At 33.4% G+C, this 15,285-nt stretch overlaps 2 protein-coding genes across 2 annotated transcripts in view; both read right to left on the reverse strand.

Moving 5' to 3' along the window:
* Positions 1-15,285, reverse strand: part of Sys1 (Sys1 golgi trafficking protein) — a 203,410-nt gene that overhangs the window by 134,051 nt on the left and 54,074 nt on the right. The window lies entirely within an intron of this gene.
* The window catches only part of LOC135839652 (protein turtle homolog B-like), a 103,068-nt gene that overhangs the window by 75,988 nt on the left and 11,795 nt on the right, over positions 1-15,285 (reverse strand). Inside the window, exon 2 of the mRNA XM_065355773.1 lies at positions 2,307-2,565. Within this exon, the coding sequence (XP_065211845.1) occupies positions 2,307-2,442 (136 nt within the window). The 5' untranslated portion in view covers positions 2,443-2,565. The remainder of the gene's footprint in view (positions 1-2,306; positions 2,566-15,285) is intronic.

Below are 15,285 nucleotides of genomic sequence, written 5' to 3' on the forward strand. Positions count from 1 at the left end.
AAGTCTCGAAAGATAAATTTTTCGCCTTAAGCGCCTATGCATAACGACGATATCCGGTTTTATCGTAATAAGAGGCCTACACAAGAAAAATAAGTGTCCAAATCGGCGGCTAACTTGTGAAGAAATTACATAAAACTGGTATTCGTTTGATTGTTTTCGAAGGGTATAATTTATTTTTTAACACGTCGTGAAAATGAAATACGCGGGCGTTACGAATGAGTTTTCAGCTTATATTTACAAACAAATTTATCATTAAAGACATCCGATGGAAATAATTAACGTACGTGGATAGAATATTTTTCGTCTATTTAATTAATACCTTTATAAAATCTTAATGCAAAAGAATTGATATATCCGAATTATGTGCATAGGCAGAGGCCTACGTAAAATGCACACGCACACCTGAGTATTGTCTTATAATGAAGATATGTATCTTATTTTTTGATACTATCAGGAGTGAAGATAAAGGTGTGTGGGGTGTATTTCTTTTTTATTTTTGAAATAACTGAAATAAATAATCCAATTTCAAAAGTCGTCTGAATCAAATCTCGTATACGATGCCCGCTACCTCGCTTCTTTATGACATGACATAGCCGAGCTGTAGGTATTAGGTAGGTACCTGATATAGAATTAATATGCCTTTTGCATCCACTCTTAACCACTTACTCGACAATTTTTTTCTTCATTTTCACCCCACTCGATTCATATAGTTGTACAATTTAAACATTTTGTACTTGGGAAAAACTAGTACCTCGGTAAGTACTTGAAAAATGAGAAATTGTTCGAGTACATTCGCGTCTACATTCAAGTAAGCTAGAATAGGCATCTCAATATAGCTAGGTACCTATAATAATATAGAAGAGTACTGCACCTAACATCGAGTAAGCATAATATAACGCCTGGGTTTGCCGTTGGATTCCTTACAAATACTCTAATTAATGAAACCAAAATGAGAATTTAAGAAGACTTTGTTCCTCTCATTTAAACAACTCAGCATTTAATTAATTAAAGGCGGAAGAAAGCTCATTTTAAAAAAGTTAAACGTTCGTTTCATCAATGGTTTCCATTTCATGTTGAAAATCTCTTTATTAAACTTTCACTTTCTCGGTTCATAAGCTAATAAGAAAGTACCCAAGTGGTGTAAAGAAGTACAGTTTGCAGATATAGGCAGCATTATTAATCTGCAGGTAAACAGGTGTATTTTCGAGGGATCTTGGCATTTTATAAGGCACGTACTTTGGCGAAAGTGTAACGTTTCATTACACCAAGTTGGCCGCATTTCAGATACCCTAATGTAAATTATTTCTTTTTTTTGAAATTTTTAATAATCATTAATTTATTTCTTTATTTTAAAATGGAAGCTAAGAATATTTCTTTATAAAGGTTATTCAGCAATAGAATAAGCCCTTTTCACTAGAAACATAGGCAACTCAAAATAAACAAATAGAAAATGTCTTCTACGTTCTACCTGTCTTATAAAAATATCTGAAAATAAGTAATACATAGGAGAAATATCCTACTACATGCACAACAGGTAGATGAATAAACAGATTACGTATAAAGGGCCACAAAAATGCAATTTCATTTCGGAATAATAATTTTCAAAATGAGTGCATAAGCCCGAAATTTTGTAAGATAGGTACTACAATCGTTCTCAAATTTGAGACATTTCTCAGAAAAAGAGACCACTGTAGTAGGATAGGTACTAAGTCTCGAAGGCTTAAAGCACATAATAATTAATAAATAGTGTTCCTGATAAGTATTTTAAAACCGAAACAGTGGGCGAGAAAATTTTACGATTTTAGGTGCTTTTAAAAAGGTAAAGGACATTTTCACCTTTGCCAGAAACTTTAAGCCGATTACATTGTTTTCATTCAATTGCTAAACAATTCTAAAGTTCAAAGGTATTTTCATATAAAATAACTATAGACTAACATTTTCCAACAAAACCTTTTTTTTTTTTTTCATTTAAAGAAGGTATAGCCTAGCCACTTTTTTAGTTCAATACGCTCAAGATCTCGGTATTAAAGGTTTAAATATTATCGACGCAGGCTAACGTTTGTATAATAGGTTCACAGTAACTAGATCAAACTTTTCCAAAATTGAAAAACCAATAACAGTTTATTAACCTTTCGGGTAATGAACTCTGAATATTTCTCCTGATAGAGTAAAATGTAGTAAAATGGACCACTACCTTTTCTGGAAAATCCGGTAGCGCTCCCCAAAAATTACGAAATCAAGAAACGGAGAGGTATTACATACTGGCACAAAATTTTATCAAATATAAAAATTGAGAAATCACTTACTCGGTCTATCCAATTCGGATCGGAAATCTTCATCAATTTCTCGTACCAAGGCGCAAAATATACACATATTGGTGTAAAAAATTTGCGATAAGGAGCATAAAATGAACCCCTTGATGTATTTTAAGCAAGGTAGCATAGTCACTCCAATCGTCGGTTTGGAATATTACGACGTTTATTCGATCATTTTCATCAAAAAACATGAATCTGAGCTGGTTTTTTCGGAAAAAACACGTTTCCTTTTACAAAACTTGTGCATATCCTGAAACAGAAAAAAAAATATTCTAAATTAACGTAGGTATTACGAATTAAAATTATAAATGTTTTTCTATATGAAAGGTTTGACGCAAAAATGTATCAAAAATGCTTTATTCTTAAAGAACCATTTAAAATTCTCTCATTCTACCTATCTTTCGAGGCAAAAGACAAGGATTAAAGGGTTTTTCCCTGGTAAACTCCGCTTAGAAGTTGGTTTTGCATAATGAAAAGTAAACTCACTTTACGAAAAGTCAATAAGTAGGTGCTTGATTCGCATTTTTTTTGCACGCCTCTCGTATTTCTACTCAAGTCCTAAGCGACAAAAAGATATGTCTAAACCTACAAATTGCTGTTCGTGACTCAAAATTGGTGAAAATTGGTTCCTATGGCCTTAGAAGAGAGGTATCTCAACTGACAGAAAATTTTTTGAATCGGATAAAGCTGTACATCAAAAGAACATACCAACAAGTACAAAAATACAGGCATCACAAGTCAAAATAGCAAGTTCTATGATACATTTTTCAATTTTTGGCGAATTTTTGGCAACCAAATTTGAGCCAAAAATTCTAAAAAATTCAAGTTTACCAAATTGACAAGGAAAACTTGAATTTGGTACGTCCTAATTTTTAGTACCCCTCTTTTGATCCAAGTCAATGCAGAATCTCCAACACCATCTTTTGGAACCAGAACATTTCTCCCAAAACAAGTTGAGTAACGAGCTATATAGCGAAAAACCTATGCGATTTTTTCGAAAATGCGCCCTCTGAGGACCCAAATCTCCCTGCCAGAAACACCTACGGAGCTGACAAGGGAACTACCCAAGGTGTGACACGCCGATCGAAAAATTTTTTTCACAGGCTGATAGAGCATCAAAAAATGTATCATGAGCCAAAATTTTAGCTGCTGAGGTTCACGAGGGGGGAGGGGAACATATGGGGGTTTGAATATCGAAAAATCGCAAAGATACACAAAAATACACTGAAAAAAATATAAAAATTGAAATCATTCGGCACCCTGTTCGCTTTAGCAGCTATTTTTTTGGCCACGATCTACCATCGATGTATGACGCCTTATGGTGGACAATAAGTCGCCGCGATCTGCGTGTAACACCTTGGGGGTGAATTTTTTCCGACCCCCCCAATTTTGGGCGAAACTTTCGAAAGAAAATCTGGGGCATGTGATATATCGAATTGTATGTTTTTGACGACGCTGAACACGAATATGACGTCAAATTTTTGATTGGACCCCATCCACTGCCCCCAGCACCTCTCCAAAGGAGTAAAAGTTCAAAAAAGTTGCTGGGGGCCGTGGATGGGGTCCAATCAAAAATCTGACGTCATATTCGTGTTCAGCGTCGTCAAAAACATACAATTCGATATATCACATGCCCCAGATTTTCTTTCGAAAGTTTCGCCCAAAATTAGGGGGTCGGGAAAAATTCATCCCCATTGTGTTACACACACGGATCGAAGCGACTTGTCCACCATAAGGCGTCATATATCGATGGTAGATCGTGGCCAAAAAATTAGCTGCTGAAGCGAACAGGGTGCCGAATGATTTCAATTTTTATATTTTTTTCAGTGTATTTTTGTGTATTTTTGCGATTTTTCGATATTCAAACCCCCATAAGTCCCCCCCCCCCCGGTGAACCTCAGCAGCTAAAATTTTGGCTCATGATATATTTTTTGATGCTCTGTACTCTATCTGCCTGTGAAAACATTTTTTCGATCGGCGTGTCACACCTTGGGTAGTTCTCTTGTGAGCTAAAAAAAATTCTGAGCGGCTTTCAACTCAAAATGAAGTTTTTCACTAAATTTTTTTAAACTTTCTCTAACATTTTTGTGTTTGCGATCCACCCTAATTAGTAATTACTTAGTCACTGAGCTTTTAGTACGCAACAGATTCATTCTACGAGTAAGTGCTACTATATTATATACACCAATAAAATTATGTAGACTAACAATTCTCAAACTAATGACATAGGTAGGTAAGCGTGACTGGTAAGAAAACGTTTATCCAGCGTGGTGTCAAAAAAGAAAGACGCATGAAAAAAGAAAATTTCCTTACAGCGCGCTCGTCAGCAGCGACACGTTATACGACTATTATATCGTTGGTCGCGAGCAATTTATTCTTCATTTCATCTGTTAAAATCTGTCATATTTGTTGATGTCTCATTTATTTCCGCAACGACTTGTCGTCTAATTTATATTCCATTCGAAAAGGGATTTATGTTTCGTTTACGCATTGGTGGTGCTGTATAATGCGGCCTATAACTTTCGCTGCGATGGAGTAGACGACGCGATACCTCTCTTTACATGTATACCTACAGATATACATAAACAAAGGCTGAAATTGTAAGCACTTCTGCGCATAAATAAAATAAATATTCGGCGTTGCTTTGCAAAGTTTCAAAATTAAGATGGAGTGATTTTTCATACCTACGTACCAGAAATAGATACGTTTACGTACGTCTACGTACCTATTACATCTCGGTATATAGTATAGGGTTTTCGATGAAATCATTAAACATTCTTTTAAGAACCAACAATTGTTTTTTCTTGTTTTAGAAACAGGAAAAAGTTAGCAATAAGGAAACATTGTTCAATTATGAAAGAAAGGGGAAAAACTTTCTCATATTAGTGAAAAGTAGTGTAGGCTGGTAAAAAAAAAAAAAAAAAAAAAAAAAAGGAGACCCAAACAAAAATTATTTTAGCATAACCGATAAGATAGGTACCTCGGAGGTGCTATATACTCGTACTTTTACTCGTGTATAACGTGAAAGAAAAAAGGGTACCACGATGCTGAGGTAATTATTTAATTAGCGAATAAGTGCATGGAAAAACGAAAAAAGTCGCGATATAACTAATAAAGGGCGAAGTGAGAAAGAAAAGCATGGTAAAATTTTCAATATTTTCAAACGGTAAAAGGTGAGTGCGGGGAAAAGTTGAAAAACAAAAAAGTTTGAACTTGTTTTATTATTCATTACATAAAACGTTAGAAACTTTTAGCGAAGTTGACAGAGGACAGTGTAGCATTTCGGTATATATCTCGGTGTAGTTCATTATACATGTTTAACGATAAAAGTTGGCGGCTTATGACAAAACTTTACCAAGTAATTTATGCTTTTAAATTGACTTCTTACGGATGTTTGTTCGAAAAATAAATAATGTCTAATGCGCATTGACGTAGTATATTCTTAAACCACTATGCCACGTTATGGCGCGTCGCTTAACCATTTTGTAACGAAAAATTTACCAACAAGAATGTACTCGATTACCTTGTCAAATAAATTAATTTAAAATGTGTTCGTGCAGTTGATACCTTCGCGACTTCGATACAATGAAAATACCATCGCAAAAAATAAAAAAAAAAGCTTCGAAAAAATAACGATGAAGGGAGGAAAAAACCGTTCAAAAATGTTACAGCTATGAAAATAAGAAAGCCGCATCCAGCTCCAGCTCCTGTTGCGTCGACATAGAACGCGTTAAAAACGAGCTACGTTTACAACAAATTATTAGCCTGGGTACTTTAGTACCTATATTATACTAATTTGTAACAAAATGCGTACTTTTTCTCACTTCAGGCGAAATTTATTTCACTCTTTTGCGACAAAAAGAATTTACCTTCGTCAAACAAATTACTGAAATACCTAAACAAAAACAAAAAACAAAAAAAGAAAATTGCATTTATTTCAATTTATGGCGATGTTCCCACATTCTTTGGACAACATTCGACCTTCGTTTACGCCTTCACCCAACATACCACTACGTACTTTTGATCACGACAAGATGACTTCTCTTCGATAAACCTCCTTGGTAACATCGGTATTGTAAATTTAATTACAACTATGTACGTAAGTACTAACATGTGTGTAATGTGTTTGTTAATGGTGGACGAGAAATAATATTTTATCTTAATGCAGGGGATTTATGAATTACTACTACTTACCAACCCTGGTGTTTGTCATTTCAAAACAAACCATCGATAACTTTTTTCCGCTATATGCGTTTATTTTATTGCGTTCTCGTGTGTTATGCAGATTCCGAATGTAGATACTTAGTTACCTACCTATTTTCTAACTGCAACTAAAAGAGCTAACCAGATAATACACTATACCAATTCATAAGGCAATCTTTTATTTCAAGGAACTAGTTCCCTGACACTCTAAGCCCATGTTATCTATCAAAATAGATCTGATTACGTAACGTACTTATACTATAGAGCTATACCTACCTACATGATATGTATTTTCAAAAGTGATACCCTAATGATACCCATATAATTTGGCAAAAAATGAGCGCCAATTGGCTAATGAAGGGATTTTGAAGCAACCGGCTGACAGGGCTGTATCCATCTACTCGTGTAACGTAGGTACCTTTTATCAACTTTTGTTCAATTCTACTCAAATTTCATCAATTTTATGTAATTTTTCCGAGATTTTATTCGATGTTGCTAAGATTGGATCAATTTTCCATACCTGATTTTCAACAATCTTTTCGCGATTTGTGGCATTTTTATGTGATATTTCTTGATTTTTGCAATGTTTCATCAACTTTTATTAATTTTCAACTGGTTTCATGGCACTCTAGCAAATTTTGAAGCATTTTCAGGAAAATGTTGATAATTTTAATACCGCAATATTACAGTTATTTTATGTAGGTAAGTATGTATATCTATGTACTTAATTCTTGATTTGTAAAATTACATATACGAGGGGCAATCAAAAAGTAAGTTACACATGGCTGAAGATTTTGAACGAATGGATATTTTTTGACCAAAATTGGGGGAAGTGTAGTTCAAACATTCGACCAGACCAGACAAAATTTATTTTGCATTTGGGTGCGTTGTTCGTATTTTACAGCGTTATTATAGTGAAGTGCTAATAATAAACAATCGTCCAAAAATGATATTGGAGAAAAAATTAATTTTTTAAGCTGACAAAAGAGAAATTTATTGGAAAATTGATTGAGGACCATTCAAGACATAACGCACTAACATTATTTTGATTCAAGCAGTACCTAAATGAAGTTGATTGTTCAGTGATAATCTGCTGAACGTCGGCCTTCCACGGAGGTACTCAGCACCAGAAATTTTGCAACCATAACATGAACAATTTACAGCGCCAAATCACTTTCTAACTTGAAATAACATTAGTATGATGTGTTTTGAGTAATTCTTAATGAATTTTAGTCATAATTATTGCAATCACCGATTTTTTTTCAGCCAAATACCACTTTTGGGTTTTGTCAGGTCTGGTCAAATGTTTGAACTTTATTTCCCCCAAGTTTGGTCAAAAAATGTCCATCCGTTCAAAATCTACAGCAGTGTATAACTTACTTTTTGATTGCCCCTCGTACATGTGTTCATTAAAACACACCTACCCATCTAAGAATTGAAATTGAAAAATTATAAGCACAGCATATTGAACACTATATTACATATATGACAACACCCCTATGTGAGAGAAAAAAAGGAAAAAACACGACAATACCAAATTGCTCAAGCTCCAAAGAAATTAATTAAAAGAGAAAAGGGGAAAAAATTATTGAATACCCCCATCCCCTCTAACTGGATGTCAACTCCATAACATATTTATAATAAGCTCATAATGCATAATTTGATTATCTATTTTTTGTAACTATGTACAAGCAATTTTTCGATATTTGAAAATTTTTCGAGTTTTTTGCTTAAATTTTCAATATTAATCGTTTTAACATTTTCAACTTAGGTACCTACTCGTATTATTCGCTCTTATAATACATATTTCAACTGATTTTCAAGTGGTTTTTGCAAAATTTTGGTCAATCTCGCGGGTACACAGTGTAAATTTGACATAGAGCCCTGACATTTTAAATGTCGTTTGCAAAGGAGCCTCTTATATGTAAGTTGATTTAAATTGTTGGAATTTTCAAAAATTCACCAAAAAATTCAAAAATGAACGGCATTTAAGATTTTGGATACAAAAGCAGGACACGCTCCGCGCTCTTCCGATATAGTTTGCTATTGCTGAAATCGATGGGCGTCAGATCGAATATATGTATGTAGTTCCTTTATCTGTTCATACTTAAATACCGCTTCAAAAATTCTCAAAAAATTATCAGTGATAGAAAACACAATGAAAAACGTGAAACCCATCTTATTCGGTCTCTTTCCATAATTTAGGTCATCTTTACAATATTTTAAGTTCGTCGCTGACGTCAAAAAAACCGCTGGAAACAATTCAGGGTCATTGCACTCCAGCATGCACCTGTATTTTCTTACCAAGATTCAGTAGAACTAAACGAGAAATAGGTAGTACATATAAGAATCAAAATCCAAGTCAAAGGCTATGTCAGAATGATTACTGAGCTGGTGGATCCTTTGCCAAAACAATTCGAGCAAGGTCTCCTCTCTAGACAAAATTTTAAAATCGTGGATATGTTTTTTACTCAAGTTAATTCAATGCTTAATATTCCAAATAAACTGAAAAAACTAGGTATATAAAATATCAGGAAATCCTTTCAACAATTTTTTTCAAGTTTTTAAAAGTTTGTGTCACGGTAATTTCAAACACCTTCCTCCTCCGTCGCAAAAAACCATCCTTGTTGCATTAAAATTTGAAGTTCAGCCGTTGAAAATTCAACTTTAGTTGGTTATAATGAATAATTCATGAACACATCCATGATCTGAGAAATCAAAATACTATGAAGAGTCAACTTCCAAGTACTTGCAATAATAATCTCTGGACAGAAAATTTTTACAAAATATTTTCAAGGAGTTGAAATTCTTATATTCTATAAGAATGCAAAAGAAACTCTCAAAAATTGAAACTAGGTACATGTAAAGTAGAAACGTTTACATTCGATTAAAATTATACCTTTGAACCTTCCACACAAAAATGATACCGCCCCAAATAGTTACGCAGTTAACTACTTACGATAAATTATACAAAAGAAGCCAAAAGTTGGAAGGAAGAAAAGCTGCCAGAAATAAGTGTCACTTGGAATAGAGGCGGGTACTTCGTAAAAACTTTGAAGACGGGAATTGACCACACGAGGCAGCTCTTGAATTTTGCAAGAAACAAAATCGTAATTTTATGATGAAAACAGACTAAAATAAGTTGTAAGGAATTATCACAAACAATAAAAAAGAAAACAATGAAATGAACAAATAGGTAGCCTATGTGTATTACAGCGTATATCTTAGGTGATCCACTTTGACAACTTTCACTTACGAGCTCTTCTTTTTTCCCAATATAATTCAAATGAAGGGCGGTTTTCCAAAAGTGGATAAGTCAATTTTTTTGAAAATTGAGTTTTTCACGCCATTGTGTTCTATAGGTCGTATCTCACCTATTTAATGCTTAACCTACCCAAAATACCTATTTATTTACTCGCAATTCAGCTTTTCCGTAGGTTGCAGATCGCAATCGTTTTTCCAAAACGCGATAAGTCACAATTTATCCAGTGAACCTTTGAATTCGGTGTCAAAAATATGGGTTACATTTTTTGTACCTACTGTAATACTTCGTGTTCGTTGAAGTAGAGCTGTGAAAATTGTTTTTTTTTTCAATACTTAGATAGTACCGTAATATAGGTACTTTTTGTTTTATTTGATTGCCAAAATGGATCATTTTTGTTAAAAATACAGATTAATTTTTTTGTAATCGATTTTTTTTGGTCTTCTTCTTTTGTATCGTGATTTACAGTTGACTTACATCGATCTGCACCACTGGTTTTATCATATAAATGAAAAACTGAAAAATCGTTTTTCCAAAAGGCGATAAGTCAGTTTACTTTTTCTGCCGCAGAAGCGCTGCGAGCTCGAGTTACATCGCAAAACCCACACGTACATGTTGAGGTAGACCTAATGCAACATGCAGGACAGGTTGCAGACTCCAAGTGCATCATGGCTTCAAATGGGCACTAAAAACGTCATTTATCTCGAAATCGTGATTTTTGACTTAGGTATCGCTTTTTGGAAAACCGCCCTTCAAATAGGACGATGACTCATGAACGTTGTTTTTTTCCACAAAATGTTTAAATTATAGGGATCTCACCATTTCCAAAAAAGGCACCTACCTCCAAAACATATTTAGCAATCTGCAGACACCACTTACTTATACGGTCTATCTATATTATCAATTTTTTGAAAGAATTCAAGGAAGCCAGCTTCGGTTCAATATTTCGATCAACTTCTACCAAAATTACTTTCGAGTCGGTAAGTAGATTATAATTTAATGCGATTTCACGCATTCAAAACGAAATAAAATTTTCAAAATAATGACAACCTTGAAGATTTCGAGTTAGGTTGTAAGTATAGAGTGGTGTACATTGAAAATGGGCCTTTGGCGTTTAAAACCAAGAAAACGTTGTATTATGTAGGTACGTAAGTAAGTATTTATACGAGTATTAGCAACATTCTTCACTGTTATTTAAAACCACCACGCAGTTTTCGTTTCATTTTATTTTTTCATCTTTTATATGGTACGCGTTCCTCTCGGTTCGTTTCCAAAGCTACCTCACGTTCTTTCTGAAAAATGTTCAAACTGATATTTCCATATTTTGGTATTTTGTGAAAATATGTATTTCGAATATCTTTCAACTTGCTCGCGTAAATACTTATACTTAGGTATATTTCTTTGAAATTCGCTATAATTTTTCCTTTTTCAGCAGATTTTTGCGATTATTTCAATACTTGAGGGAAAATGAAAATTCAAACAAATGATTGCCGACTGTTTTTGATATTGTTGTAGCTATAGTGAAAACTATTTACTATGTACCTTCTGTAGTACTATTATAGGTACTTATAATATATCGAACGGATGTAGGTAGTTATTTTTATTACTCTTTTGTAAATTGTAAACGAAACGGACAAGTTCCAAGCTTAAAACAGCGATATTGTCGATAGATAACGTCGATGCGCAAATATTTGTGTGAAAGGTGCCTATATACTTACCTACTCCATCTACATAATACACATGAAGAAGAAAACGAAAAAAAAAAAAAAAAAAAACGGGTATTCGTTTTATTCGACGAATAAACCAGTTTGAAGTGACTTCGTAGCAATAATTATTACGCTAGCTTGTCCGATCAACAAACATTAATTCGAACATGTATTATAGAATATAGTGCGCACCTATTTACATAATACCATACGCGTTTTATGGGCAGATTTCCTACTACTTGACATATCATGTGAAAACATTTTCTGCCACTTTACCACCTTTACCAATCAGCCATCTTTTCAATCGCATAATATCAAAAATTGGACTTCTTTTCATAACATAATAATTTACAAACCCATAAATAATTTTTGAATTTTTTTATTATTTTTTTTAATACGTTCAACCGGTAAATCCCATAATCGAAAAAATTGAAAAAAAATGCATATCAGGGAGATGAAACGATTTCAAGATAACTCATTTCTTCAAACCTACATTTTACCTTCGTTCTACAATACTGACCAAGAACCAGGAACGTTATCCAAGGAAGACCGCAAAATGAACACTTCTTCAGCCGGTGGCATTTGTAATAAAATAAGTAAGTACTCGTACTTGGAATTGGATAACACTCAAAGCTTCATATGTTAGAGGAGAATATGGAAAATTCGGTATCTAGTACTAAAAGTTCGCCTTCGTTGAAATACATAAATTATAATGAGCTAAACGAAAAATGAAATTTAATAACATCAAGACGTTTTATTCGTGCAGGTGTGATTCACTAAGGCAACAGGAAGGTAGATGAGCCTGGTGAGTAGGAGACACATATGAAATTAGAAACAATTTTTTTCCTATTTTATACCAGTAGATACATAAATGAAAGAACTTTTCCAGAACAACGGGGGAGGGGGGTTTCAATTAAAAAAGCCAGATATCTATGTTTTTTATTTACGTAAAAAAATCTTTGAACGAAAAACTCCATTTTTCCATTCTTATAGGTACTCAGTTGTGTTCGTTCCCGCCATGTTATTGGCACTTCTGCCACGATTTTCATTTGGATCAAAGCTTCCGTTCTTTTAATCAATATTCTCGATCTTGTCATTAAAGTTATAAAAAAAAATTGTTGGAATAAGACCAAGAATTTGAATTTTAAAAAATGCAAGAAAATTCCATTCCCTAGTTTTCACTAAGGTCTACAACTCAATTCTCATTCAGCACGCGATCATTAAAATCTCGTTCAACGATAGTATCAGTAAAGTTACTAAATCTCTGGGATGACAAATCATCATTTAAGGGATTATTTGTACAACTCAGTAAGGCAAATTGGATGTTTCGAAGCGAAAACGCGTACTTTTCCCAAATTTCAGTAACAATTAAAAAACCAAAATCGTAAAATAGAGAATTTTTTACAATACCTAGGCATTCAAAAAATAAAAATATATTTTAATTAAATAAAAAACCCACCTGGAGGTGAGATACCTATGTTCAATAATCAATAAACAAAATACATAGGTATACATACTTATATCTTGGAAACATAAATAAAACGTATTATGAAAAACAGAGCTCCATTGGAATACGATTTTGGTAGTAAATTTTCAATTCCAAGAATAAATGCAACGAATAATTTGTTGGCCCTGAATTCAATCAAAGCCATGTAAGTGACATTTTTCGAATACCTTCCCTTTAATTTTCAGAAATTTGCTGGAGAATTCAGAATAGCTCGAATCTCCCAACAACTGATTCGAAAGGTAGTTAGTTATAGAGAATTGAAGTTGAAGAAAATTTCAGCTTTATACCTCAATTGTATTGAAATTTTATAGGACATTTTTTGGTCAGATTCGAAAAGTCAAATTATGTTCCTCAAGTTTTACTCAAAAACTCTTCTGAATACATTTTGCTTAGTTTGTTAAAATTGGATTTTTTTGCCAGATTTTTATGAGAATTTGCGAATTTTAGGGGTGAAATGGAAATTGCCCAAAATATAGCTAAATCATCACAAAACGAATAAAAATTGAACGCAATTGAAAAAAAAAATTTGTATTCATTTCTATCAAATTTTGAGTTGGTATAAATTAATTGGAAGCGTGAAATCATTTTTGAATTTAAAAATTGATTTTAGAGGTCAAAGAAGCTTAAAAAAATTATTGGCATTTGCACTGAGAACCTCCACTTTACTTTCTTATCAAATTTTATACCATCGGATCGAAAATCGTAAAATGCCCGAGATCATGCTACGAGTAGAAGTCTATATTTCAAGGTCAGCCCCACTCACTGGATGGTGGTGTAGCATTGTAATAATGAGCTCTAAAATGATAAAGGATGTGTAAGTATTATCATTGCAAATGAGAACCTGACAAAAATTAGAAAAAATCAATAACTTGGGTGGGCATTTACTATTCTCGTCTTGCAACAGTCTTTGCCAAAAATTTGAAAATAGCCTACTTGAAATTTAGCGCAGGTAGTAGTATTAATGTTCAACTATAACCCACTCAATTTTTTCGGCCTGGGAATCAATTTCATTAACATAGATAGGATAAGAAGCCTTCAACTTTCTTACTTAGTCCATTTCTTCAGATAAATGCAGAAATTAGATGGCAAAATCACATTGTATAAATAAAAGGCCTATTGATTTTTACATCGCGTAAAATTGGGCACCATTTCATACACTTATTATAAATATTTTGAAGATGCCTAGAGGAAAGCTATTTACCAACGAAATTGAATCACACAAAAATTTAAAACGAAAATTACATTTTTTCACTTGAAAAAAAAACGTTGTCAAGCAGTGTAGGTACAAAGTATACACTTTGCGCAGATTTAGCTCTCCACGGGGATCCTTGGAATACACACGCTACACAGTCTATGCACAAAATGGTTCCTTTATATATTTGGCCTTTAGTAAATTAAAAAAGTTTACCAATATTTTCCATAAAGCTGTGGAAAATCTCAAGGTCTCGCCATAACACAACTCAAAAAAGCACGCCTGACCGCTATAGTATTGGATAGGGATTACTCGTATATATCTATTCGATGAAAGTAGCCTAAATATCAAAGAAATCCGCATTTATGTATTTACTTTTGTAATTAATGACGACGATGATAGCTTTTGTTTCCTAAGGGAGCGTTGGTGTGCATACACCAAGTTCCTGCCATGATAAATAGTTAATGTCGCGCCATCATAAAGCGTCAGTAGTTTATTTCGCTCTGTGCTTTAGGAAAGTTCAATTGAGCAACAAAATTAGTAGACAGATTTTCCATCTTTAATGTAACGTCTACGTGGTATGCTATAACATCGTGAGATTTAAATTTTTCCCGAATAAGTATCACTGCCGTTCTCCATAATTACGCTTATTAAATTTCGAAGTGTTATTTTCAACTCGTGTGAATGTTACTTCTTTTCTGTAACATTTTGAATTTTTTACACAATTGAGAACCATTTATCGTACACAATAAATTGGAAACATTGTTATATGAAATGGTATCAATTCAAAATTGATTGTGCTTATACCTATTCGAATAATTTTATTGGTAACTTTACAACTCACTTTCAAGATCGTTTTCATTCCCAATTTAAAAAATAATACACTAGCTAATGAACTACTCACCTTTTACATATACGTAGTTTTTGTATCTGTCATGTGGGCAAATCGATCATTAATTTAGACATGTGGACGTGTCATCAAGAAACAAAATTACTAAAATTTTATTACATATTATCATTTTTTTTTATGAAAGCATTTTCGCGTCAGTCAACATATTTGAGATGTTCGAGCAAGAAGTGTGAGCGAAGCTTCCGATGGT

This window comes from Planococcus citri, chromosome 3 (genome assembly GCF_950023065.1).
Source record: "Planococcus citri chromosome 3, ihPlaCitr1.1, whole genome shotgun sequence".
NCBI classification, from domain to species: domain Eukaryota; kingdom Metazoa; phylum Arthropoda; class Insecta; order Hemiptera; family Pseudococcidae; genus Planococcus; species Planococcus citri.